The sequence below is a fragment of the Tympanuchus pallidicinctus genome, unplaced genomic scaffold, assembly GCF_026119805.1.
Source record: "Tympanuchus pallidicinctus isolate F22 unplaced genomic scaffold, pur_lepc_1.0 scaffold22, whole genome shotgun sequence".
NCBI lineage: Eukaryota > Metazoa > Chordata > Aves > Galliformes > Phasianidae > Tympanuchus > Tympanuchus pallidicinctus.
The window spans coordinates 26618333-26643630 of NW_026294739.1; the positions used below are offsets into that span (position 1 = coordinate 26618333).

At 40.1% G+C, this 25298-nt stretch overlaps 1 protein-coding gene and 1 long non-coding RNA gene across 2 annotated transcripts; both read left to right on the forward strand.

Moving 5' to 3' along the window:
- The first annotated feature begins 3307 nt into the window (after positions 1-3307).
- MLYCD (malonyl-CoA decarboxylase) lies at positions 3308-24210 on the forward strand. Its single transcript, XM_052685885.1, has 5 exons — positions 3308-3910; positions 9856-9968; positions 11631-11787; positions 12294-12443; positions 22380-24210. Exons 1-5 carry the CDS (start codon positions 3323-3325, stop codon positions 22911-22913), a joined length of 1542 nt encoding a protein of 513 aa, XP_052541845.1. The 5' UTR covers positions 3308-3322; the 3' UTR covers positions 22914-24210.
- On the forward strand, positions 3923-7275 carry LOC128082072 (uncharacterized). The gene is made up of 2 exons (XR_008207538.1): positions 3923-4322; positions 4410-7275. It is a non-coding gene; the product is annotated as an uncharacterized LOC128082072 (long non-coding RNA).
- Positions 24211-25298: the final 1088 nt, after the last annotated feature.

A 25298-nucleotide genomic window follows, 5' to 3' on the forward strand; every position in this document is an offset into this window, starting at 1 on the left:
TGACACTGTAAGCACTGCTAATTCACCAACCTTGAAGGAAAAACAGGGAAAGAGGCCTTTTATCATCATCTGTTAGCTTCTTCCTTAATATCAAACTGAAAATAGCTATTTTTTTTTCAATAAAACAACTAGTTAGATGCTTTTAATACGATCTAGCAGATATTAAAAAATATTAATTCAAGAGCTATGCTAAGAAAAAAAAATCTTGTGCATATGCATGGTTATTACATACAAGAGTAAATGTCACAAGAGTCTTATGGCAGAAGTGTGGGCTTCTGTTTTTCTGTAAATCTCCCTATGATGAACAGCTACAAACACAGGCTTTGTTTCCATTTTCCTTCCTTTGAAGTTAATGGGAGTTCCTTCTATTCTTTCTATCCTACGTATGCTTACACACACATATCTTAATTACAGAGGAATTATTGAGCAGAGAATCCAGGCTATCTTCTTTATTTTTGCTTAACATTTGAACTGATTCAAAAGAAAGAAAGAAAAAAAGTAGATCAGATCGACTTACCATCTTTTATATGCTTCTCTTTTTGCTTGGAGACAAAAGTTACAATTACTGAAGCATAATTAGTCTCTTTCAATCTCCAGCTTTCCGATAGTAGTATTCAATTTTCAACTAAGTCAAAAAGAAAAAATCTTCTCTTCATAAGAATATTGTAAATTCATCTCCAAGCATCCCAAGTTTAGCAAAGTCTTTGTTATTTGAAGGAAGGCAAGATCTCAGAGCAGCAAGGGTTGGCCACGCTGTACATGGCATGGAGCTGAGAACAGGAAGAGCCTCACCACCATCAAGGCAGGCTTTGTTAGCAGCCAGGTTCAGTCGATAGTTTGGATCATCATGTAAATCCACGGAGCAAGGTAAAACCAGAGAGTCAGAATCAGGCACCACGACAGCAGCCAGAGTCAGGCACAGAACATTAATAGCAGATCCATGGTGGAAGCAGGTCTGCAGCTGCAGATTAGGAAGGCCCAGGGGCAGAGCTCTGGTGGAAATGGAGACCCACACTCCTAAAGCATAGCTCAGAAGAGGACTGAAAGCCAGGCTAAGTGAAAACGGGGCTCCCAGGTCCATGGGAGGGTGTGAGAGAAGGCGCTGGGTGAAGCTGGTCAGAACCATTAAGGTCTCTTCATGCCCTCAGGTCCACAACACAGAGTCATTTTCGGTTCTGAAACAGCAGCTGAAGCGGCTGATTTTTTTTCCCCTAGGGAACAAAAAGAAGCGGTAAAAGATTTTGAAAGGAATTTCTCACTTCTGAAAGCCTTATAACTTACATCACAATGCTTTTTTTCTTGCAGATGAACAACATAGGTAACTGGTTTTTGTGGCCTGTGGCTTATGCAAGACAACTATGTTATTTCAAGAAAAATAACCAAAGCCAATCTGAGAGGACTGTCAAAATGAAAAGAATAAAAAGGATTTCTGTGTAAGACTTCAAAAAAGCAGAAATTCTGTTCTTGATCTGAGAAATGCTGCCTGTTTCCTGGAAGGTGATAAACCTTCAGCTTCCATCCCCTCCCAGCATTTTGTTCTTGAGCTTCTTGAATTTTCCAGCAATCACTGAATCATGCAGAAACTGAACAGGTGCGTAAGGCTTCCTCACATTTTTGTAAGCTCCTTCATGCTGAGTCAGAAGCAACCATTTTGTAACGCTGTTTTGAGAGCTGATGTGCATTTACCACAACAGCCAGATAGACCATCTAGGCTCAAGTAGGCTTCTGACATAGATTTTAGGCTTTCATTGACTAAATCTGCATCAAAGCTTGTAAAATGGTTTATTATATGAACATGTACCTAACAAATACATCACCTTAAAGAAAACTGTTAAGGATAAAGAAGAAAAAGTTCTATTTCTAACTATCCAACATGACAAAAAACCAAACTTGCTCACATCATTATGGAGCACTGCAGAATAAAGCTTTATTTTGATTTTTCAGACAGAAAACAGTCTTGTTTAACTAACAGCCACTTGAAACTGCAGCACTGCTGTTTATAAACACTGCATGTTCAAATGTCATCATGTTATCTGGTGAAGACTTATCATCCATGTTAGTACGTGAACCTTGCACAGAAGCAGGCTTTGACAGGTTTCAGAGGTGGAGCAGGACAAACCAGCCAACTTTTGAGAGTTTTTACTTTTGCTGAAAACGAAGTTACAAAGTTGTTAAGGGAAGTTCTGAAATGTAATTCATTGCCCCTGGAATTTAATTTTTTAACTATTTTTTTCATATATTTTAATGTTTCTGAGTCATGTTTCCCTCCCTTCAGGCTTTCTAAGCTTATCTTATGACCCACAGTTCCCCAGTGCTACACTGCTGACATTGCTTTTTTTTTTTTTTTTTTGCCAGGAGCTCTAACATTGCTCTGGAAATTTTTAATTAGATAACAAACCAGCAGTAGTGCTGTTTCCTCACTGCTCTATTCGGTGGTGAAGAGGGCCTGGATCTGTTCTTAAATCTTACTTCAGCTGCAGAGAATCAATAATTCCTTGCGATTCCCAAAGTGGAGACAACTGCTGCTCGATGTTAATCTCACTGCTATCACTCTGACCTGTGTACTTTGCTTGGTGTCATGGGCATGTAATAATAGTAAGCACAGAGTACATGGGGTGTCAAAAGGACAAAAAAATCATCTTTGTAAGTCTGGATCTATAGAAACCAGAGAGCACATGTGTTCAGCTTTGTTCACCAATAGTCCTGCAGCATGCACAGGACTTCAGACCCATCACCAGAGGCTTTTGACAGGCTCCAAAGGGCACGCTGCTTGCAGGAACACATCATCAGATTACACCATCAAATCTGTGCAATTTCCTGGACTTATTTCAGACTGAACTTGGTGGGACTGGGAAATAACCTCTTTACCCACACTGCCCAGTCAGTCCAGCTGGCAGCAGGCAGGCATCCAGGAGCCCAAACAGGGTAAACCTCCTAGTGGCTATAGGCAGAAACTGTTTTGGATGCCATCAGCCTTAAAACAGCATATAATCCATGATGCCAAACAAAGTCTGTCTGTCAGGGCCACGGGCTCACCATGAAGCTTTATTGGGAGCTCCAGTACAGCTAGCTGCTGGGCGGCAGCGAGCAGGAAATGGTAGTGGCAGGTGAGAAAGGTCCAGGAATAACTGAGTCGCACAGCAGATGCTTGGAGGAACGCTCACTGAGGAAGATAAAAGCATTGTGCAAGGAAGGACGGTGAAGGAACAGTCCAACGACACGTTTTCGCTCCCGCCACACTCATGATGGCGGCGCAGCGCCTCTCACGCCGCTCCACACTCTCCCGCACTTCCCCTTCTCGCTTCTGATTGGCGGGTCCGCGATGCCAGCCAATCAGCACGCCCAATGCCGCTCCGGGGGCGGTGCCGCGGCCTGGCCCAGGCAGAGGCCGCGGTGGGCGGCGGGGCGCGGGATGAGTCGTCTGGTTCCGCACTCGCGGCTCCTCCTGCGCCAGTCCCAGGCGGTGCCGCGGGGGCTGCTCCGCGCCGCCTCCGACGTAGCCATGGAGGAGCTGCTGAGCCGTTCCGTGCCGCCGCTGCCGCCCTACGAGACCAAGGAGAAGGCGCCGCCGCCGGCCGAGCTGCGCGGCGCGGAGTTCATGCGGTATTACCGCGGCCTGGCCGGGCCGCCCCGCGCTGAGCTCCTCGCTCGTCTGGCCCGCGACTTCGGCGTGGATCACGGGCGGGTGGCGGAGTTCAGCGCCAAAGTGCTGCAGGCCCGGGAACAGCAGAGGGAGCTGGGAGCCCTGCTGCAGGCCGAGGACCGGCTGCGTTACTACCTGAACCCGCGGTACCGGGGGCTGTTCCAGCACCTGGGCCGCCTGGAGGGAGGGCTGCGCTTCCTGGTGGAGCTGAGGGGAGACCTGGTGGAGGGGCTGGCGAGCAAGGAGGTGGATGGGCCTCACGTCAAGGTGAGGGCGGGGGTCCAGAAGACGGTCAGGGCACGGGGGGGAGGGTGTGCGGCCTGGCCGCGTACCCTAATGAGATGGCCCTGATGTGGAGTGACGTAGGGAGCTGAAGATGTGGCTGTCATTGCTGTCAGGAGCTCGCAGAATGACGTGTAGGGGCAGGGCTGCCAGGGCATGGTGCAAAGATTCTGTTTGAGAGAAGGACGGTGAGTTAGGCAACTCAAAGCCAGGTTGGATAGGGCTATAGGCGACCTGACCAGGTGCCTGATTTAGTACTAGGCAACCCTGTCTGCAGCAGGAGATGGTGAACTTTGAGGTCCTTTCCAACCCAAGTCATTCTGTGATTCTAAAACCCTTCAGTGTTCAGATCCAAGTTAAGTTTGATAAAAATGGGATGACTTAATGTCAGTGCTGAGTTCCTAAATTTGCTAGAAAAACTATATTATATATTTATTATACGTGTGGGGAACTCTCTGGACTCCCAGGACTGGAGACACAATAGCACACCAATGTGGTTAAAAGCTATTAGTCTGCTTTATTGTTAAGCACTACTCTAATTATACATGTCAACAGAGCATTCTACAGAACACTCTTCAACCATTCACACAGATGCTTATCCAGTCAGAGCCCTGAGAAATTCTTTCTTTTTCTAGAGGTGTCCTTAGTTTTTACGCTGTTTATCTTGCTCCACAGCTGCTGCTCTGGACAGTTTTTCTTGTATTCCCACATATTAGTATATTAAACATGATCCTTACATATGGCCAGTGTAGTGACAATTGGTAACACTGTGCCTCTAGCTGAATCATCTCAAGCAACAACAGACTGAATCTGCAAAATCAACACAATGGAATTTTGTAAAGCACACACATCAAATAATACAGTATGACATCAAACATAACCCATTTGAAAGTAGGGTAATGTCATCTGTGGAACGAAAGCTTCAATAAAAAGGCTGTCATAAATATTCTGTTACATCTTCTGAAAACGTTTTTTGAAACGTTGGGTTTCATGGTGTGGCTGTGCTCAGTTCTGTGTATCTTGTGGTCTTCTTTGCAGTTCATCAGTTCTGTTGTTCAGATGTAATGCGTTCTAAAACGAGAGCTGGCAGTAAATAGCATATAGCCATGGAAGCTTGAGGCAGCCCTGGTTTGCCTTGGCTTTCTGTATGAGCTCCCTTGTAGCACGCAGAGTGAAATTTAATGAAATGCTGGTTTTTTTGGGTTTTTTTGAGTTCAGCTCTCATTACAGTGCAGAACCCTCTCAGCTGCATTACTGCTTTTCCAACCTCAGCTCCTCCTTCCTGTAAGTTGTCATATTTTGCTTGTTTCCCCAGTTCCAGCATTTGAAATACAGCTGCTAGTGAAGACTTCATAATATTATTCCATGTAACAAAGAACTGACCTGCTGCATTTCAGATATTTATCTTTCCATACGATTTAGGCAAAAGAAAGTTGAAAGTTCAAGTTGCTGGCAAAAAAAGTAATGAAAAAGGAAGAATTTTTGTCAAATTGATTTATAAGCAAACCTGGTTCCACAATTAAGCAGTAGTTGAGGCATATCTGCAGACTTGTTGCTCTTGTATTGGTCTGCTGGAAATAAAAGAAGCTCTGTAATTGAGTGTTCTTTCCTCTTGCAGCAACCTGTAGGAGGAGCTGAAGTTGGCTGTTTCCATGAAATAACTGCTCCCTCATTGACAAGGGCTCCCAGTGGATTAGGATATCAGTTCACTTGTATGAAACAGTTGCCTTCTTGGCACTCCGAATATTGAAACAGTTTCCCTTAAAGATCTAAGAAGCCCTTATCTAGAGAAACAACTGGAAGTTGAAAGTTTTCCTAGGCAAGAAAGAAGTGTTTGGTGTTTACCTGTCTAAAGGCTTCTGTAGCTGCCTTTAGTTACTATGGATTTAAGTTCTACCATACATAAAAGCAAAACTACTAAAAGAATTTTATAATTGCTGTTTGTGTCTGCACTGAAGAAATGTGGAAATAAAATGAAATAGATGGTCACGATGGAGGAGATTTTAAAATGCTGCCTACTGGCTTTTGGGTTCTTAGAGAGCCCTTAGATTTTACTTTGCAGTTTGAAAGTCCTGTTAAAACAAGGATTACCCACCACTGTGTGATGTAAATATAAAATACCTGTATTTCCCAAAATGGATCAGCACAGGAACAGCTTGGACTCTTAGGTATTGGTTTATAAAGCATTAATAGCTGGTGTTCCTTCAATATGTTATGGTAAATGATGTGTAGAGGTGGTGAAGTTGTTTCCTCATTGAAGTAATTTCCTCATCAGAGGCAGGTTCTGTTAATACAAGAGAATCAGGCTTTTCATAAGGGTTTTCCCATCTGTTGCCCAACACAGACCTGATGTTCAGAAAGATCAGAAAGCCTCTGTTTTTCTGTCTTTGAGCAAAATCACAGTTTATCATACACAGCCAGTAGAAGCCAAAGTACAGCTGGTAATTTTTCACACTACTGTATGTCTGGTTGCTCGTATCTAAGATTTGGCTGCTCATTAATAAAGGTGATTTCTTTTTTATTCTTATTTTAAGGAGCTTTGGCTAAAATGTTATGTTTGGAAAGGCCTCTGAAATGAAAATATGAATTAATTTACCACTAAATATATGAAATAAGAGAACCTGACTTAAGAATGTTATTACTGGAATCAAACCTTTCAGAGGCTTAGTGAACATTATGGCATTCAGCACAGCTCAGTGTTTTGCTCGCATGACTTCAATCAGTTTTACAGCACCTACAACTTTTGTTTTTCTCCACAAAGAAATTGTGTTAACATGCACAGTTCCAGCTGTGTGCCATTCTGTTACTTTACGAGGCATTATTATTTAAAACCTACAGATGATGTGTGTTGAGTGACAGTTCCCCATAAATAATATACCTGTCTACTGAAGTCATTACCAAAGGCACCATCAGCTTCACCTTCTTCTCTGTTAGAGTTCCATGGCTTTTATACCACTGTGTCTTGGACCTGAAGTAGCTCTGTAATACTGTTCTGCATTTTGGAAAGTAGCTTCCAGTCCAGTTAGACATCATGATATCCCATCCTATAGAGCATGCTCACTAAACTTGTAGCTGCTTCAGGAGGCAAAATGCAGCCGATTCCATGTTTTTGACTTGTGAAAGTTTCTGTGTAGCACAGCTGCCTTTCTCCCACCACATCTGTGGGCGACTCAATGACAGCAGGGTCAGCATCAGCATTTTCCCTGCTAGCTGCTAGACTGCAGCTTGAAATGGCATTGGCTTTCCAAAAAGCAGATGGGTGACGAGAGCTGTAGGGTTCTGTTAGCGTGACCCTAACTCTGACAACTCTGGCTTAATTTACCAGCCTGTGCTGTGCCCTTAGAAAACAATTCTACATCTCTACAATGAAGGATGTTTGACCAAAATGATATACGATTATTTTTGATAAACTTCAGAGCTGGACAGAAACAAGGATTCATGAGGGAATCCTTGGAACCACAAGGAACAAGAGTAAGAGTACACTTGTTGAGGGCACTCACACCATCATGTGAAAAAATGTCCAAACAGAAGAGAATTCAGCTTCTCCCATTAGAACTCTTGCTGATGCAGAGTCCTTGTGGAGGTGTGGGCTGGTACCTGCTCTGTTCCCTGCTCAGTTCCTGTGTACCTTCCTAAAGGAGCCCTTCTTGTAGCTGCTGCTACTCAGGCTGTTTGGGGCTCTGCTGCCTGCTTTACCTGCTGTTTGCTCTTAAATTTGGTAGCCTGGAAGAATTGTCCAGTTTGCTGGTATAGATTAGATGTGTCTGTTACAGAATGGGTTTTCTTTAATGTGGTCCTCAGTTCTCTCAGGTCTTCAGAGGGATGTGCTGCCAACAGCCACGTATGTTTTATCTGTATGCTGATGACTTGCATTACACAGCTTCCAGTTTGCTTACCTTACAAATAAATGTGAAGGTAAATTTTATGTACGTTATTTCAGTTTTGTATTCACTTTTTACTAGCATGTACAGCCTTGTGGTACAAGTGCAGGTGGAAAAACAGTTTTGAAAGACTTTCAGCTCATCTAGCAAGTGTATTCTATAACATAAAGGCAGCTCTGCTGAGAAAGACCAATAAAGAAATAATTTACACAGATTTGGAGATGTGACCTTATGGAAGAGTTAATGGATATTCCCTGTGTTTGGAACAACACAACTGACATTTTCAGTATTTGCAGTACGCATCAATTTATGCTTCAATAAGCAAGCTCTTCTTTTCTGATATTTTTGAGGATGTTACTGAAAAATATCATAGAAAGGTAGCATTAAATTTCTGTGCGCAACAGAATTGTTCTGTGCAGATGAATGGTACTTTTCTTCCAGGTGGTTCACCTGCACAGACAAAAATATTTGTCAAACTGAAGCCTCTGTAACTCACTAAAAGAAATTAGTAAATCTAAAATGAAATGGAATGACAAAGAAAAACCAAAGCTCTTCTGTAAGGAAAAATTGACCTTTTCTATGTGGAATAGAGCCAGGATTTGCTATGAATTTACCTTGCGAAATCCACAACTGTGGTCAATGGCACCAACTTTGCTTTAGGAGTTTTTGTGGGAAGAGTGTATTTAATTCTAGCAGGAGGACTTGGGGTAAACTGAAATATCTAATCTCAATTGGCTGCAGGCAGTCTGGGTTTGAAAATGTTACTTCTTATAGCACCTCACTGAAATGCTGAAACCAGCTTTGGTTAACAACAAACAGCTGATGTTACTTTCTCTCATAATTTTGGTACTAGTTTTGCTTTCATAGGAAAGTAGTGGGACTACAGCTAAGCTTTGGTAAAATGTTTTAAGTAGGAAGTGTTAATTTCTAGGTAGGTTTCTACTTTTTGTCCTGTTGTTTTAGCTAGATGTGGCAAGCTAAAGTGCACTGTAGCATAATTTTGTATCTATATGTTTTTAATCTACAACAGTGGCTATTTGATAAAGGTCTGAATAGAAAGTGAGCAGCTTTTGGTTTTAAATGAGTGGTTATGAAGCTAGTTTCAGGTAAGCCTACAGTTCTTTTCAGGCTGTTGTTAAGTTGGTGCTAGCATCATGCTGTGTCCTATATGCAAAACAAATATAAGAAAGAAAAATAACTTTAGAATCTCTTTAAGGAATGTTCATGCTGTGCTGAGTTAAAGAAGACTTTGCAAACTCAAATAAAGAATTTCAGTTAGGAAAATCTTTAATAAAATAGGCAGCAGGAAATTAGTGTGGAATAGGAAATTCATTATGATGATGAATGCTTCTGAAAGTATTTGCCATTACTGTTGACTTTAATTTCGGTGTCGTACTGTTCCAAATCTGCTGCCGTTTTTGAGCTTTGTCATCTTATGCTGCTGCTTTTGTTTCTCTTGCTGAAAAATGTTCCTTTATACAAAAGTTAAAAGAGAGTTCTGTGAAGCCGATGGTGTTACTGCATCGTGTTCCAAGGTGTGCATTTCCCATTTCATTATCCCGAGTGGGTATGTGCCACTCCACTGCTATTGAATCTACTACAGTAATCTTTGAGGCACGAATGTCTTGAATACTCAGAGAGGATTCAGAGGTAGAAAATTAGATTGAATTTCAAATCCTTATTTTCATCGCTTCCCATTGATTTAAATAGCAAGAAACAAATAATGTATCTGAGCGTCTATGCAACTGCTGCTTTACTGTCAAGATTTCTCAAGTGCTTCTACTTATTGTCTGCTTTTTCCCTATGCTGTTTTGCATTAACATCAGTTTCCCTATCTGTAGCTCAGTACTGACAGTAAATTAATTCTCTGTAAACGTTTTCATTGTTTTAGTCCTGAAAGCTGAGCTGCTAGGCCTTTAATCTTGAACACATGCATTGTTTTCCTTGAACTTCCCAGTGTTGTAGTTCTTAATGATTTTTCTCACATTTTTGTGTTCTTTCCTGGCTTACTTTTCTTTTTTCTTTTTTTTTTTTTTCCCCTGTTTGCAGGAAATGAGTGGTGTTCTAAAGAACATGCTCTCAGAGTGGTTTTCAACAGGATTCCTAAACTTGGAGCGGGTCACGTGGCAATCGCCTTGTGAAGTACTCCAGAAAATCAGTGAGTAAGTGTTAAAACTTCCTAATTCTCATTGGTGGAATGGCAATGAAAGGTTTGTGACTGCACTGTTCTCAAGATAAGCACTTTTCCAATCCTTAATCTCAGGCTAGGTGTAATTAAGGAGCAGTTAAGAGTGTACTTTAAAAATACACTGCATTTTTTAAGGAAAAGGGATTGTTGCCCCACTATTTGCTCACACACTACGTGGATAAACTGCTATCAATTCTAGCAAATGAGTTTCCATGCATCCTTCTCAGTTACTCCATCCCCAGCAGATTACTAGAGGTGCTGCTACTTTTCCTGCACGCCCAGACTCTCATTGCACTGCCTTCTTGCACTCGCTTTCTTCCCACAGGTGCTGCTGCCACTGCTACCTCCAGCACCACTGTCACCTTCTCCCCTCAGTCTGTCCCAGCAGTTATAGCAGTGTTGGAGGAGAATAAGTGTTTAAATGTGATGGAGTGCCAAAATTCAAGAACATGTTTTACTCCTCAGGTAGTGAGGCTTCCTTTCCTGGTTGGAACTGGTGAGGTGTGCAGAAATTGTGTAAACTCTATGTGCAGGGAGCACGGTGGTTTTGTTTTGTTTGTCTTTTGTTTTTAAATAAGCATTCCTTTAAATCTACAACGTTTATTTTTTGACTTTCTGTCAAATACTCAAAATTATAGTGACGAAGTTGAAGGTTGTTGAATAAAAATTAAATTGTGTGGTGCTTTGTTATATGAAAAGCTTGAAAAACGAATCTGTAAAGAAAGTTGTGAAAGTACATGTCTTAAATGTGAATGAGGCAAAGAAAAGAGATCTTACACAAGCTGAACTTTAAAATAAAAAGAATTGGTAATATTTAATTTTTTGGGTGTTTTGGCAAACATTCCAGACTTTCAGATGTAATAGGGAAAGAATATTTTGAATGCTTGCTTGAAGATGTGACTGTGAGAGTGCTAGCAGGAATTCAACTAAGCATAGGCAGTGTTGATGATGATGTACCAAAGCATTTGGCTAGATTAGTGAAAGTTACTGAAGTACAAGATGTCACATCCTTGTATCTGCACAGTACGTAACACGGACCTGTGAAATAACAGTGCACAAAATATTCCAAACTATTATTTGAGTACTTTAAAATCAGGTTACACTATTAGTGCGTGTGTGTGCATTGGTGGCAGATATGTTTCAGAATGGGCTGAAGTAGAAAAGCAGAAATGCTTTAAGGTGTACACCAGCCTAAACTTTTAAGGATGCTTAGTAGATAATGTTATGATTGGAAATCTTTTTCTCACTTTCCTATGAAAACGTTGAGATATTTTACAAAGATGATCATGTTATCTCTGCTATGTAGTTTGGGAAAACTAGTTCCTTAGAGGCGTGTGCAGACTCATTCAGTGGCTTAATCATCTGAGTTGGGTATCCTACAGTAAGCAGAAGGTGTAAGTGAGATTTCATAATGAGTATATCCCAAAGAAAACCACAGGTCTGCTATGCAGTAGGCCTTTACAATTGGCTCTGTCACAACTTGATGATGGATTTTACATTTTTGAATCGCAGCCCGATTCTCCTTTTTTAATCTGGGAGTTTTGTTACTGATCTCAATGCCAAAAGTACTGAGTTTGTAGGACTGGCGACTGCATTCTTTGAATGAAACAACAAATGTTTCTTTTTCTTCATTGAGTTCTGAAGCCGTGCATCCTGTTAGAAACTGGGTTGATATGAAGCGTCGAGTGGGGTCATATAGAAGATGCTACTTTTTTTCTCACTGTGCAATCCCAGGAGAGCCGTTGATAGTCTTGCATGTTGCATTAACCAGTGATATCTCCAGCAGCATCCAGGTACAGTCACTGATATATTCAGTCTACAGCAAAGTGTTTAAATTGCAACATACAGTTTTTAAAATCTCTAATTTCTGACAGTCTGCAATTATTTGGTTTTGTTTCATTTGTGAAAAGGTGAGTTGGCTTTCCTCTTAAATATAGGGATTTTCTGAGGATCCTCCATATTGTATCAAGAAAAATTTGGAAGTTTTGTTCAAATTAAAAAACAATAAGTTAAGATAAAACATAAATAAGAAAATACAGTAAGCAAAATTAAAACCTACAAGCAGTTACGAAACTTGTTTCTGAAATTTTTAAACCCATTACAATTATTTCCCACACGCTTCCTAATGAATAAACAGCCTTTCTGTCTTGATTGGATTTTTGTTGTTTTCCCACTGCTTGATTCATTATTCTCTGTGAGAAACATGTTAACACACTTGACAGTTAGGAAGAAAGGCCCCTTCACATGTTATTAAAATAGTAATTACCACTAATACTGTGTTGTGTTCTTATTTTCCCAGGCCATAGTGAAAGAAGTGGAACCTTTAGAAACAGAGGATACAGACAAAATTACAACAGCAATTTTCTACTCAATCAGTTTGACTCAGCAAGGACTGCAGGGGGTGGAACTTGGGACTTACCTTATCAAACGTGTGGTAAAGGAGCTGCAGGTAGGTGTGCAGGGTGCACATAAGGTACTGCTTGGCCAGTGTGCTCCCTTTACACTGCTGTTATAGCTTCCATTTTGTCTCATTTTCAAGGTGGGGAGCTGCTGGGTCTTCTACGCTTTTAATTTCTTACCAGGTCACCCTTTGAAAATCTGGAAAGAGTTGGAAGAACATTTTCTGCTATTGGTTAATGGCTGCTAGATGTAGATACTGTCACATAGTTGATGTGTGCTGGTGAATTATTTGGTCTGCCAAACCACATGCATGGGTTGCTTGAGAATCCAAACAGTACTCTTTGTTGAACATAGATATAATATAGCTTTATTTTGATATGTAGTGTGTTATTGGATTCACTGCTGTCCATCAGTTGAGTCAATGGAGTAATACTCCCTTCCAAGCCATACAAATACATGCATCTCTTTGCTCAGACATTTCTTACAGTATAGGAAGGAAAACATCTTTAGCACTTGCAAGTACCAGAAATCTATTAATTTATGCAAATCAGTTCTAGGATTTTATATAATATCATGGCATGCTCTAGGGTTACTGTTAACACTTCTAGGACTACTAATGTCTACTAGAGCCTTCTTCCTAGCAACAGGAGAAATGAATGGGAGTTAACTTAGAGTGCTGTGGAAGAGAATGTCAGATTTCTGTGTTAAGTACATTATTTCATTTAAGAGTCTTTAATATTTAAATTACTAACAAAGCTACTTCTTCAAAGTCATGATCAATGCTTATGTTTTTATTAACTATTCCAACATGTGGATTAGTAATAATGTTTGGGAAATTGTCTGTGATTTACAACTTCAGTCCTATTGTTAAAAATACGTCAAAATTGGATGCATCAAATTTCTGCTACTACAAAATGAGTGACCAGTCAAGTACTGGATCAGAGCTGGCTGCCCTGAAGATATTGTTGTGTTGGTTTTTTTTATTTTAATGGCTATTTTGGCTGAATTTTGTTGCTTTTTGCTTTCAAAACAGCTTTTAGATTAATTGTCCAACGTGCAGTTAGTCCAGGTGTAATTAGGCTGTGCCATCTGCCTGATCTTGACTGAGGGGAAATTGGGATAAATTCATGCAGTTATCTGCTTTCAAATCTGAAATTATTTCTAGCTAATTGAGTTGCTCTCATAAAATAACCTCATTGACAATGTATTTGTCCATCACTAAATTGCTTACAACATTGAAAAATTATGAGTGAGTTACAAAAGAAAATAGACATATCATACTTAGATAACATAGGGGCAAGTTCAGAAATTCAACGTGCCCAACAGAATAATTGCTTTGTTATTTATAATTGAGACAGTTTCTACATTTCAGCATTATGAAATGCAATCTTCTTTCAGTGTTCATCACATATATAATGAATAGAAAGCAGTTTGGCTGTGATGCCTTTAACATCTGAAACAGGCTGTTGTCTTGTGATTCAGGAACAGCTATCATCTTGTTTGCTCTTATTTCTTATCCCTTTTCTCTGGAACTTTATTTCATACTGCATGAATATGGTTTATCCTAGATGTGAATACAAAAAGTAACAGTTGGTCATGTGTTGGTGGAATTCTGAATCTCCTCGTCTCTTCAGAACAAGGCCAGATACTCTTCTTATATACATCCTCCAGTCAATCTGAAATGATTAAGCTGACTGCAGCTGAGAATTTATGAACTGGAGCAGAGTGCAGCATTTCAGGAAGTTAAATACATGATCTGATTGTGCAGTCTGACCTGAGCTTTAATAATCTGTGAAAACCAGCTTTTATTTACAGGTCAGATTTTTCCCTTTAGATCAGACCTTTTAAAGTTAAATTTCTCTTTCCTAATTTTGTCTTACATCTGAAAATGTTAATTGCCTTGCAGACTTCACATTCAGACAGTAAGGCACCGCTGCCGTGATTTTCTCACCCAGTACACTTAATAGCCATCAGTCTACTTAAAAAGCAGGGATGTACTGTAAGAATGAAGCTAATGCTCAAGAGGGAGTGTGTAGAAATATTTTCCTTCAGATTTCATGGGCTTTTTTTAATCATCTACCATAGAATTTTCAGTCAGCCTAGCAGTTGTATTTCAGATGTATTTCAAAAAATAGACAAAGATTTCAGTGACTTTTTGTTACCTTCTTGTTTATCATTTAACTTACGGAAGGAAGATCATGAGATTGACGTTGTAATAAATAATGATTCCATCTGTTTTATTCTATTTGTTATCAAACATATTTACACTGCTTTTACACTTCGACATTTTATGCATGTTGTATACATTCACTTTGCACCTCCAGCCCTTCTCTTCTGAATCTTTTCATGGCATTGTCTCCCATTATTTGATTGGGATTTTCAGGCTTTTGCTTGTTACTCTTGAGTCAGGTTTCATAAGCAAAAATCATTCCTTGTATTAAGTGAAGAAAATAAAAAAGATGAGTTTTGACACTGAATTTGGAAAACCAAAGTCAGTAGCTTGTTGTTTCTATTAGTGTGTACAGTGCGTCTGTGACTGGAAATGCAGAGAAATTATTTTTTTAAGTTTAAGAAATCTGCTACCTAAGATGAGTTAATATTTTAAGCCCTGTGACAATAAGGTCCATCTTTGTGTAGTATCAACTTATTCAGCCACATTTATTTTAAATAGCAACAAACAAAACAAGGCATTATTCTATATCAAGGTTTTGTTCAGCTAAGTGTGATTTGAGTGGATGGCACTCATCAGTCACTTTTGAACAGCTTCACACAGTCATCTTTCTAACATGCTACTGAGAAATTGAGATTTTTTTAATTGAACAGATCTGTGGTCTTGCCAGTCATACATAATCCAAAGCCCACCCAGTTCCTGTGGCTGTTTTAATCATAGAACTGATGGGAACATAGTACAAGAAAAGATTATTTATTTACTCTTCAGCACATTTCTGATTCAAAATCGAAGCGTGGCTTTGGTTTGCTTTATTGAGGTGGGGAGACAGGCAGTTTCAGCTCACACCCACTGCAGATCTGTTTCTCTGCTGAATGGATATGAAGACAGAATATACAGAAATCTGAAGTTATAATGTATTTCTTTTTCCAGAGATCTTTTCATTTGATCATACTTTAATGACAATCTTGTAAAGCTCGGACAGCAAAATAAAGCCTTTCTCCTAGGTAGATAGCAAGTCATATCATTTTTGTGAGGGCTGGAGTGAAAAGATGAAATTTAATCCAAAACCACTGTAAGCGCCACTTGCAAGCACACGAAGGCATGATTATTTCAGTGCTGTAAGTTGTGAGGTAAAAACGGGCTTAATGCCCCAGTCGGTTGGAAACAGTCATTTTATCAAACAGCCGCGTTAAGGCTGTTATAAAACTGTAACAACCTCCATGTTTTCTCTCTGCACCATTCTTTTTTTCTTCAGATAATAGACTTTGTTGGGGTGCCATTGTAGGTCTGTGATGAGTTTGAGAAATGAAAGATAATCCAGGGCTGTTTCTCCATGATGAATGTAGATCCATAACGTGGGGTTTTTTTTTCATTTCTTTGGTGCTAGAATCTTTTTCTCTTCTTCCCACTTCTTGCATTCTTCAGTACTGCTCTTGGCAGCCTCTTTGAACCATTCTCCCAGCGTTCTGAAAGTCCTCATCAGTGCCTTAAACTGCACAAATATGCACTCTTTCTCTCTGGTCAGGTGTAAGTAAAAGGTTTTGCAAGGTTGTATACATTCAGATGGGCTCCATTCTTTGGAGTGGCATTATAGTCACTTGAAAGGGGACAAATAGTGTAACAGTAGTGCTGAGTTGACTTGGTGACAGCAGCTGAAAACAGTGTAGTCTCAGCGAAAGGATCTTGATGGTATCAGAAACTTCATCTCATTAAGCTGCCAGCTGCCTTTGTAAAAAAACAGAGCTGAGGTTTCCAATAGGAATACCTTTTTTTTTTCCCTATAACCTTTGCATTATTTTGCAGTAAACAACCCCCTATCTAAGGCATTGCTAAATGGTTGAGTGTTCCAAGACTGGCTTAAATTAAACTGATAATAGAATGCATGGGAGAGCATTTGAAGGAGTTGAGGATTCTCTTGTTCATTATACACATTTGAATGTTAGTGCTTAACGCACTTTTATAACTTGCCATTTGAGTTAACTTCTGTTAACACCCTTTTGGCCTGCAGAATGGTGTCTGATTCGTGTTTTCCCAAGGCACTACAAACAGAACTCTTTTTTAATCCTCCAGTGAAACTCGTTTATCTGACTTTGCCTTAGCTTAACCTGCTCTGACACCTCAACTTGTACTGCCGTTGTAACCTTAAAACTGAATTTTCAGCTGTCATTCTTCATAAGGAAAGCTCCAAATTGGGCCTGTCATGAATGTGTATCACTAGATCAGAAAAAGACACACACTAAGCAAGCAATATGCTAATAAACACCCCTCCCCTCCACCCAGTTGAAGCATTTGTTTGGGAAGACTTTTAAAAACTGTACTGAAATGTGGAACTGGGTGGTATCTACCCTACAAAGGTATGCCTGTAATTTCAGTTATGACCAGGTTTTTGAAAAGAAAGTCTCATTGATGGGAAATTTAGATAGAAGTTAATGTTTAGAAATCTTGCTAATTCTTCTGAACTGGTCACATACATGCTACACATGTAGGCTAGCACTTCTCACCTTCAAGGAACATCAGCTATAGATTCCCTAATGAAAATAATTCTTGTAAGTGTGTTGTAGGAAAACTGCAGCAATTGAGGCTCTGATGAAGATTACAGCCCTCAATGTTAAGCATAGTTTAAGTCTCTCTGTAGAAGTTAATGGCTACTGCACTGGTTTAGGCAGATGAAGAACATGTGAAGTTCAGTCACAGAAATGGGTCCTTGGTTTCATCTCTTTATATGCTCAGAGCTGGCAGTTTGAATTCTTAATCTCTGCCTAGTTATGATTTGGTATTTGCCACAGGAATTGTAATACAACTGTGTAAAGGGGATGGATAGAACAGGACAGAGTAGGACCTCGGGGAGGTAGCTTGAGTGATGAACAAGGGTAATTGTTGACAAAAGTTTGCTACATAAATAGCTTGGAGAGGTTTTGTAAACCAGCTTCTGTTGTTGCCTAAGTTTGTCCTTTTTGGATTACTTTGGGGCTAGCAGCAGGCTGAGTTCTTTAGTCCAGCGATACTACTGTGGTCACAGTTCTCCCCTTACAGATCTGAGAACAGGCTACCTATGCATTCAGGGTCATATTAATATGTATAAAGCAGGAAGTGAACAACTTAAGTTTAAGCTTGGTCCAGGTAATGACTGGATTCTGAAACAATTCCAAAAGCTAGCTGAGAAAAAAGTGGGTGCTGGAAAACAAGCAGGCAGATGCCTTTCTAGCAAGCTGATAGGTGCTGGTGAATGTATAGAGAGATTTCTCATTAGACAGACATTTAATTCTGAATGTGTTTATAGCCTCTCTAAGTGGTCTGTAGCTCAGCTGAAGGCACATCATAGCAATTCAGGCTGCAGATGACAGACACAGATAACTGGTGAAGCCTGTGAGAAAACTGCTCACAATTTTACAGCCTGTGGCATTTGGGGGAGAAAACTGATAGCTACTGTGTGACTTGATAGAGCACTTAACAATTGGTGACAGGTTTTAGCTTTCTGGTTGGGCTGTTGATAATTGCTACCTTAATTTGATCTAGGTGACCTGGGGAGATCATAATTTTCAAAATAGGCTTTATTTTCATTGATGAAAAATGTGACATTGGACTTCAGCTTTCAGAGAGCAAGACAGAGATATACATAATATGAGAAACAACACAAGTAAAAGACAACCAAGCCCAAAAATCTACCCCAAAACAAAATGAGCAGCTGCTTCTTAATGGCATGTGGGCTTCTGACAAGAAAATAAACGTTGATGGATCTCCACCAATAGCCTTAGAAGCTAGCACATCAATTTAGCAACATCATAAATGTGCACATTTCATTGCATCTATTTATTTTTCTACAAGAAGTGGCTGCTTCAGATAAGCTCCTAAACTCAAGCAATTATCAGATATGTAGCAGTCTGTACTCAGCTTCAAAACGGGGTCACTTTCCTATGTCTTATCTATCCTAGGAAGTGTTTAAAAAAAACCAACACATTATTTCTCATTTGGTTTTTATTAATAGAATAGAAATTACTAAATTTGTGACAAATATTTTGGGTTGCACTTGGTGAGCAAGTCACTTCTGGAAGTGAGTGATAAACAAAGAGCAGCCAACATCACAAGAAAGCAAAATGACTGTACTTAATTAGCAACTTTACAATGGCTACTATTAATACACAGGAATGGGAAGGAATTGTTTGTTCTCTAGTCACTGTGGATGGTGTGTTGTTACCCCCCAACTCTGAGTTCTGGGAGATGAGAACAGCACTGTCACCTTATAGGAGACTGAGAGTGGCTCAGCTTCTGTGTGAGAAGCTGTTAGCCGTCTTCAGCAGGAAAACTGCAACTTCAAATAGTGCACTTTTTCAGCAGATTCAGTGCAGAAGACTTCTAGACTTCACTTTCTGGTCAGCACCTTTTTCTCTTGGACCAATCAGCTTTTCCTTGCATCTGAAAGAACAATTTCTGCTTCTTGAATTTCAGCAGTACCTTCCAATCTTCTCCTGTCAGGTTTTAACCCTAAACATCTGTAAAGAGTTCATGAAAGAGACCTAAGCAATGTGTTCCCAAAGGCACTTTGATAGGATGAGGTAGTATCATCAAGAAAAAAAAAGGTAAACCTTTTAAGGAATATAATCCCATCTTTGGGTTGAAAAGAAAGACATCCTGTATTCCCTGAATTCCTATCTAGAGGAAAATAGCCTCTAACAACTGTTTTGTTTTTCCTTTTCCTCATTTTCCTTTTCCTACCCCCCTGCTGCTCAAGAGTGACATCTGTACTCCCTCTGGCAGCACATCTCAGATATCCCATTGGTAATTCATTAATTTGAACACTTCTGCTACTTTATCCCCATCTTTTGTGTTCTCAGTGTTGTGGAGTAAAGATGAACTTCAAATGCCAGCGAAGAATGGAAATGCTGAAAAGGAAAAAGCTCCATTTTGAAATCCAGTACTTATTGTTGGGAAACCTTGCTCCTGCTTAAAGATGCTGATAAAAAGAAGCTTCATGGGTTTTAGTTTTTTTGTTTCTATGCCTTCAGATTCCTTTGCAGGTGAAGACAGTTGCTGAGTTGTCATCCATCATTACTGCATGGACAGGCAGGTGGGCACTGGGTCACTGAATCTTCAGAAGGGATAGGTAACCCTCCCTCCTGGGCAGAAATCTGTCCAGCTGCAGTAAGTGCTGACATGCAGAAGGTCTTGTTACTTGCCAGCAGGGTCTCAGCAGCTAAGCTGTGGGCCAGGCACAGAAGAGCCACCCACCAGTGGTCAGCTTTCAGCTGTGCTTGAATAAATGCAGGTAACAAGTAATGCTGCTCATCAGCATCTTGACAAAACTGAACGCTATCAGCTCCCTTCTCCAGGGACAAATATCTTGATGTATTTTTCCAACAGCACTTAAAAATGCATCTTTCTGTGTTTCCTCTGGAGCAGTGTTTTTGTGCTAGCAGTCTTGTCCTGGGGGTGGGAGCAAGTGTTAAACCAAGGGAAGTGCAGCCGATAAGGGAGCACCTGAGCATAACTCTCCTTTACCATACTAATTAAGATCCTGCTGCTATAGAGTGGATCTTGGATGTGATTAGGCATACTCCTTAATTGAGATACACTGCATGGAGATGGATAAAAGGAGATTAAAAGAAGATTCATTTGATTCTATATTCGAATTTCTTTAAAGTCATTATGAACTGATTTGTGGATGAAAGAGTCTTTATATCCTTGGGGAAATATTTAGTTTGGGGCTGGCAAGGGAAGGTTTTTTAATGGGTATGGAGTTGCTTTGTTCTGTTTTCTCTTTTGCCCTTTTCCTGCCCCCCAGTTTGTTTTAAGATCAGTGTGATCACTGCTCCTTTTCTCAAAAGCAGAGAAGAATCTTTTTCAGAAAATGCAGGAGAAAATGCTGAAGGAATATTTTTTTATATTAAAAATTATTTGCTATATCCGTACCCTCCACGTCTACCATCTGCAGTAAGAGCACAGCCCTAATAAACTGTTCTGTTTTACAAAGGCTGTATTCTCTACACACTCTTATGCTTCAGAGCGACTCTCAAAAATAAAATATTATTATGTCCTTGAGTGGGAGACTTGAAAATGTTACAGGAGATCGATGCATCAATGGTATTGCACTGTCGGACCACGGTAGCTAGAATAATTGAGACTATGACCTGGTCAGGAACTCATTGGCTTTCTTGGTTACAGAAATGGTCATTTTGTTCAAAATGATACTGAAATGAGTGTTTTTATTAAATAATTTACTAGTTTTCTCTATTCAGTCCTCCAAAGAGATGAAAAGGGATGCTTCTTTGTATCTTCTATCTACCTATCTTGCTTCTGCCTGGTCCCAAAAGAATTGTGACTTGCATATCTGTGTACTATGTAATGAACTTGAACTGAACAGGTCTGGGTGTATCATGGTACCAGAAACCTGCAAAAGAGCAGTGAGCTATTTGGGAAGCACTGTGTGAGTCGGAAAAAGCTAAAATATAGTAAATAACCATCAGGGTATTAGTTCAGTTATTGAGGCTTTTTGTGTGCTGTACATTCCGATTTGTAATGGGGATGTGCCACAGGTCTGCTTTCCCTGGCTTCTGTATCCTCACAAAACAGGACGTAGACAGCAGCGTGGTGTGGAGCTCAGCAGAACCTGAGGATGCAGCAGTGCAGGTGCAGTCTGAACGCCCCAGCAGCACACATTCCATTAACATTTGCCTGTGTGAGATTGCGTCTCAGTGATGATGACTTTTTAATGGTTATCTGGGAAGTGCTTAAAGTAGAAGAAAATGTGTTTTGTAGTCATTTAAAGACAATTTGCTGTTGACATTCAGATGCTTCTGTAATGCTGATAAATGTCTATTCTTAGCACAGTTTCCTTTATGAACAGTAATTAAAACACAGGGATTGTTTCATTGCAGCACTGTCTTAATTCTGTTCCTTGTCCTCCCTACTCCTTCAGTAGGGCTAACTTTTGAGGTCAGTTTTGTTCGTTCCGAGTGAGAGTGAGTTTAAACAACCTTCTTTATTCTTTGTGTTGATGTGCCCCAAAACTAACGTACAGTTTTCACACCGTATGTTTTGCTTTAGAAGATTATGTAATGAATCATTTTGACTCATGGATTGATAGGAGTAGAGCAGAGGCTTTGTTGTGTTCAAATATTAACTGTGTGATTATTTTTTTTTTACTGTCTATATATATTTCTTATCTTGCTGTGTTACCCGTGTAGTTTATAGTTTCTGAATAGCATGAGAAGTACAGAACACCTCCTTCAGAACTTCAGGAACTACTTCTTTCCCCCAAAAACAGGAAGTCATAGCTCTACTAATTTTCCTATAGGCTGAAATTGTTAACTCTCCTTCATTAGTTACACGTAAAAAAATAAATTACTTAAAAGGCTTTGAAAACAGATGTTGATTGATTTATACTTTTAAATCTTATTTCTCTAAATAATTTTTTAATGGCACATGATTGCCTTTATTTCAGCACATAGGGCTGGTAAGTACTATATAAGTATTTTAAAAAGGTTGTGTGTTCATGGGCTGTGATTCAGCTGCTGTTGTAGTTTTTGTAGTGCTCCATGTGCCCTTCAGATGCTAAGCTGTCACTGTCAGGGGGATTTCCCAGTCACTGATCCTGAAGGTGTTCAAGAAACATTTAGGTGTGGTACTGAGGGATGTGGTTAAGTGGGAAATATTGGTGATAGGTGGATGGCTGGACTGGATGGTCTTTGGAGGTGTTTTCCAACCTTGGTGGTTCTGTGATTCTGTGTTCATTTTCAGAACCCTTCATCTTCACTCAAACTTCTCATTCTCAGTCATGACAGAACTCATAAGGTTTTTTTGCTTTCCTTTTATCTGCAGAAAGAACTCCCTCAGATAACAACTTTTTCTACTCTCTCGCCTATCCCCGGGTTCACAAAATGGCTCGTTGGTCTCCTTTCCTCACAGACAAAAGAACTGGAAAAGAATGAACTTTTTACAGAATCAGAACGCCAAGAACTATCTCAGGTCACAGGAGACTGTACCACCGAAACACTAAAGAAGCTCTTAAACAACAACGAATGGGTGCGATCGGAAAAATTAGTCCAGGCTCTCCATTTGCCGCTGATGAGACTGTGTGCCTGGTATTTGTACGGGGAGAAACACCGCGGCTACGCACTGAACCCAGTAGCAAACTTTCACCTTCAGAATGGCTCCGTGTTGTGGCGGATAAACTGGATGGCAGACACGAGCCCTCGAGGCATTGCTGCTGCGTGCGGCATGATGGTGAACTACCGGTACTTCTTAGAGGATACAGCCACTAACAGTGCAGCCTATCTGGGGACAAAAGCCATTAAAGCCTCAGAGCAGGTTCTTTCCTTGGTGTCGCAGTTCCAGCAGAATAGCAAGCTTTAAAACTAAGGACGAGTGGTTTTCACTTGTAAGGAGCTGTCATATTTTGCAGTGCCTGTATTTAAATGCGATCATCCCTTATAAAACAAATTTACTCAGCACGGCAGGGTACAAAATTATCTAAATTATCAGCTGTCTTGCTTACACTGCCATATATTCAAAGCCTGATTTGTTGCAGTTGAATCACTTGAAGTACTAGACATCTGTTATGTACAAATGAATTGGAGGTACATATTCAGGAGTGAGCAAATTCTCTCAACCAATCCAATGGTAACTTGTATGGCTGAAGTATTTTCCATACTATTATTCTGTTGGTAATAAACATGTATAAATGTCATGGTTTTGGCTGGGGTAGAGTTAATTTTCTTCATAGAAGCTTATATAATGGTGTGTGTTGGATTTTGGTACAATAGTGTCAATAAGACTGTGATTGTAGTTGCTGCTGAGCAGTGCTTACATGGAGCCAAGAACATTCCAGCTTCTTGTGCTGCCCTGCCAGCAAGCAGGCTGCAGATATGTAGGAAGCTGGGAGAGAACAGCTGACCCAAACTGGCCAAAGGAATATTCCATATTGTATGGTGTGCACCCAGTGATAAAAGCTTGTGGTAAAGCAGGAGGAAGGGGGGTGATGGCAGTGTTGGCCCTAGAATTTGCCCTGCTTTCCTTGCAGTCGCTGCACTGTCTGCCTACCAATGGAACGTAGCAAAGTAAATCATTGTTTTGCTTTCCTTGCACACACAGTGAGAACCCACCAGTTCTTGTGCCTTTACCTTTTTGATTTCCTTCCCTCATTCCATGTGGGGAGAGTGGGCAAGCAACTGTGTGGTCCTGAGCTGCCTTTGGGGTTAAACCACAGTGATAAACTGTGTCTTCTGTGCCTTTAGACGGTGCTGCGCTTCTCTGTCACACTGCCCCTATAGGTAGATTAGTACTGAAGAACCTGCAAAGAAGTACTGCATGAAGGTGAATTTTTTGGTCAAGTATATTAGCAAAACACTGGTGTACAATTTTATGTCAGTAATGACTTTGTCTTTTTCTCCCTCAGACAATTTAAAGTAAAATCACTAAAATTCACACTGAATCTTTGCTTTGTTGGAGCACTGAAAAGCCTTACATAAATGTTCTTGAAAACCAGGGCTTCTCAGGGAAGCAGGTATGTAGAGTTATAACTGCACTTTTTTCTGCTGAAGTATAATGAGCAAGAAGGAAGTGTTGAAGTAGAAGAGCTAATAAAGAGATGTTTTAATGAAGAGGTAGGTGTGATTTGTAAACCAATAAAATAAACTTTCTCATTAAATCATGTCTAGTGTTTTTCAGTGTGTACCCTGCTTCCTTTGGCAGCCTTTCTTCATAGCAGTATCACCAGAGAAGTAAGACCATCATCATAGCAGAGGTTGATGCTGTTCTCTAATTCCCAATTTTCTTTCTGTCTGATCACACCGTGCCTTTTGTTCCATCAGAACAAAGATATTTTAATACAACAGCTGATCATCAGCTGTCCTGTGCAAGGTTTCCTTCATTGTTGTTTTCAGAGCTGGAGGACTCAGGGCCATGGATTAAAGGCTTGAAGTATCGGAAACTTTTACTGAGAGACTCTGAAAAAGCAGCACCATCCTGGCCAGCCTGAGGAAATAACTTCAGAGACATCATCTTATTTTGCATTTGGATCAATACTTACTGTAAGTAGTCCACACAACCACGTGTGTGTAGTCTTTATGTGGAAGCTTTTAAAGTCTATGATTCTGAAAGTTCTGTCTGAAGTTCGGCACGGATGTGTTAGACCTGAAAGATGAACATGTGGGAGTACAGTGTGTGTATATATATTTACAGTGTATTTATATTTGTGGATAATGGTTTTTCAAGCACTTCTGATTGAAAGGTGGATATCTGCAGCTTAGAATATCAGACCAGAAGACTCAACAAACTACTCACATTTTCTATGTGGAATGGACATGTTGCTGATTAATTTCAAAGTGAAACTTGGCTGCTTGTAAAACATGTACAAGGTAATCTTGTACATGTTTTAATGGCTGGGAGGAATGGAGAAAGAGAACCCTCTTTCTGTGCTATAAGTTCTTCAAATTTGAGTAAAACAGTTTAGTTCAAATGAAAGAGTTCTGGTAACTTTGAAAGGTTTATTTTAAAAAAAATTTGAAGCAGGAGCTATGAGAGTAATTAAATGTGCATCTACCATCTACTGATGGAGACAACATAATCCTGTAGTCTTAATGTTTGGACTTAGAAGTTTATGAGTTTTTTTTTTTCCTCTTGATGCCTTAAATGCATGAGAATCTCTACCTTACCTTATGCATATGCCACATTTCTCTGGCTTACTGGTCAGCTTCAACTTTTAGCAGTCAGCTGGGTTTAGTCAGGAGCTGTTCTAAG

Coding starts and splice junctions, on each gene's coding strand:
- MLYCD (XM_052685885.1), top strand. CDS start 3,323: ATGCCAGCCAATCAGCACGCCCAATGCCGCTCCGGGGGCGGTGCCGCG. Junction 3,911..9,855: donor TGGATGGGCCTCACGTCAAG/GTGAGGGCGGGG, acceptor CCCTGTTTGCAG/GAAATGAGTGGTGTTCTAAA. Junction 12,444..22,379: donor GTGTGGTAAAGGAGCTGCAG/GTAGGTGTGCAG, acceptor TTTTATCTGCAG/AAAGAACTCCCTCAGATAAC.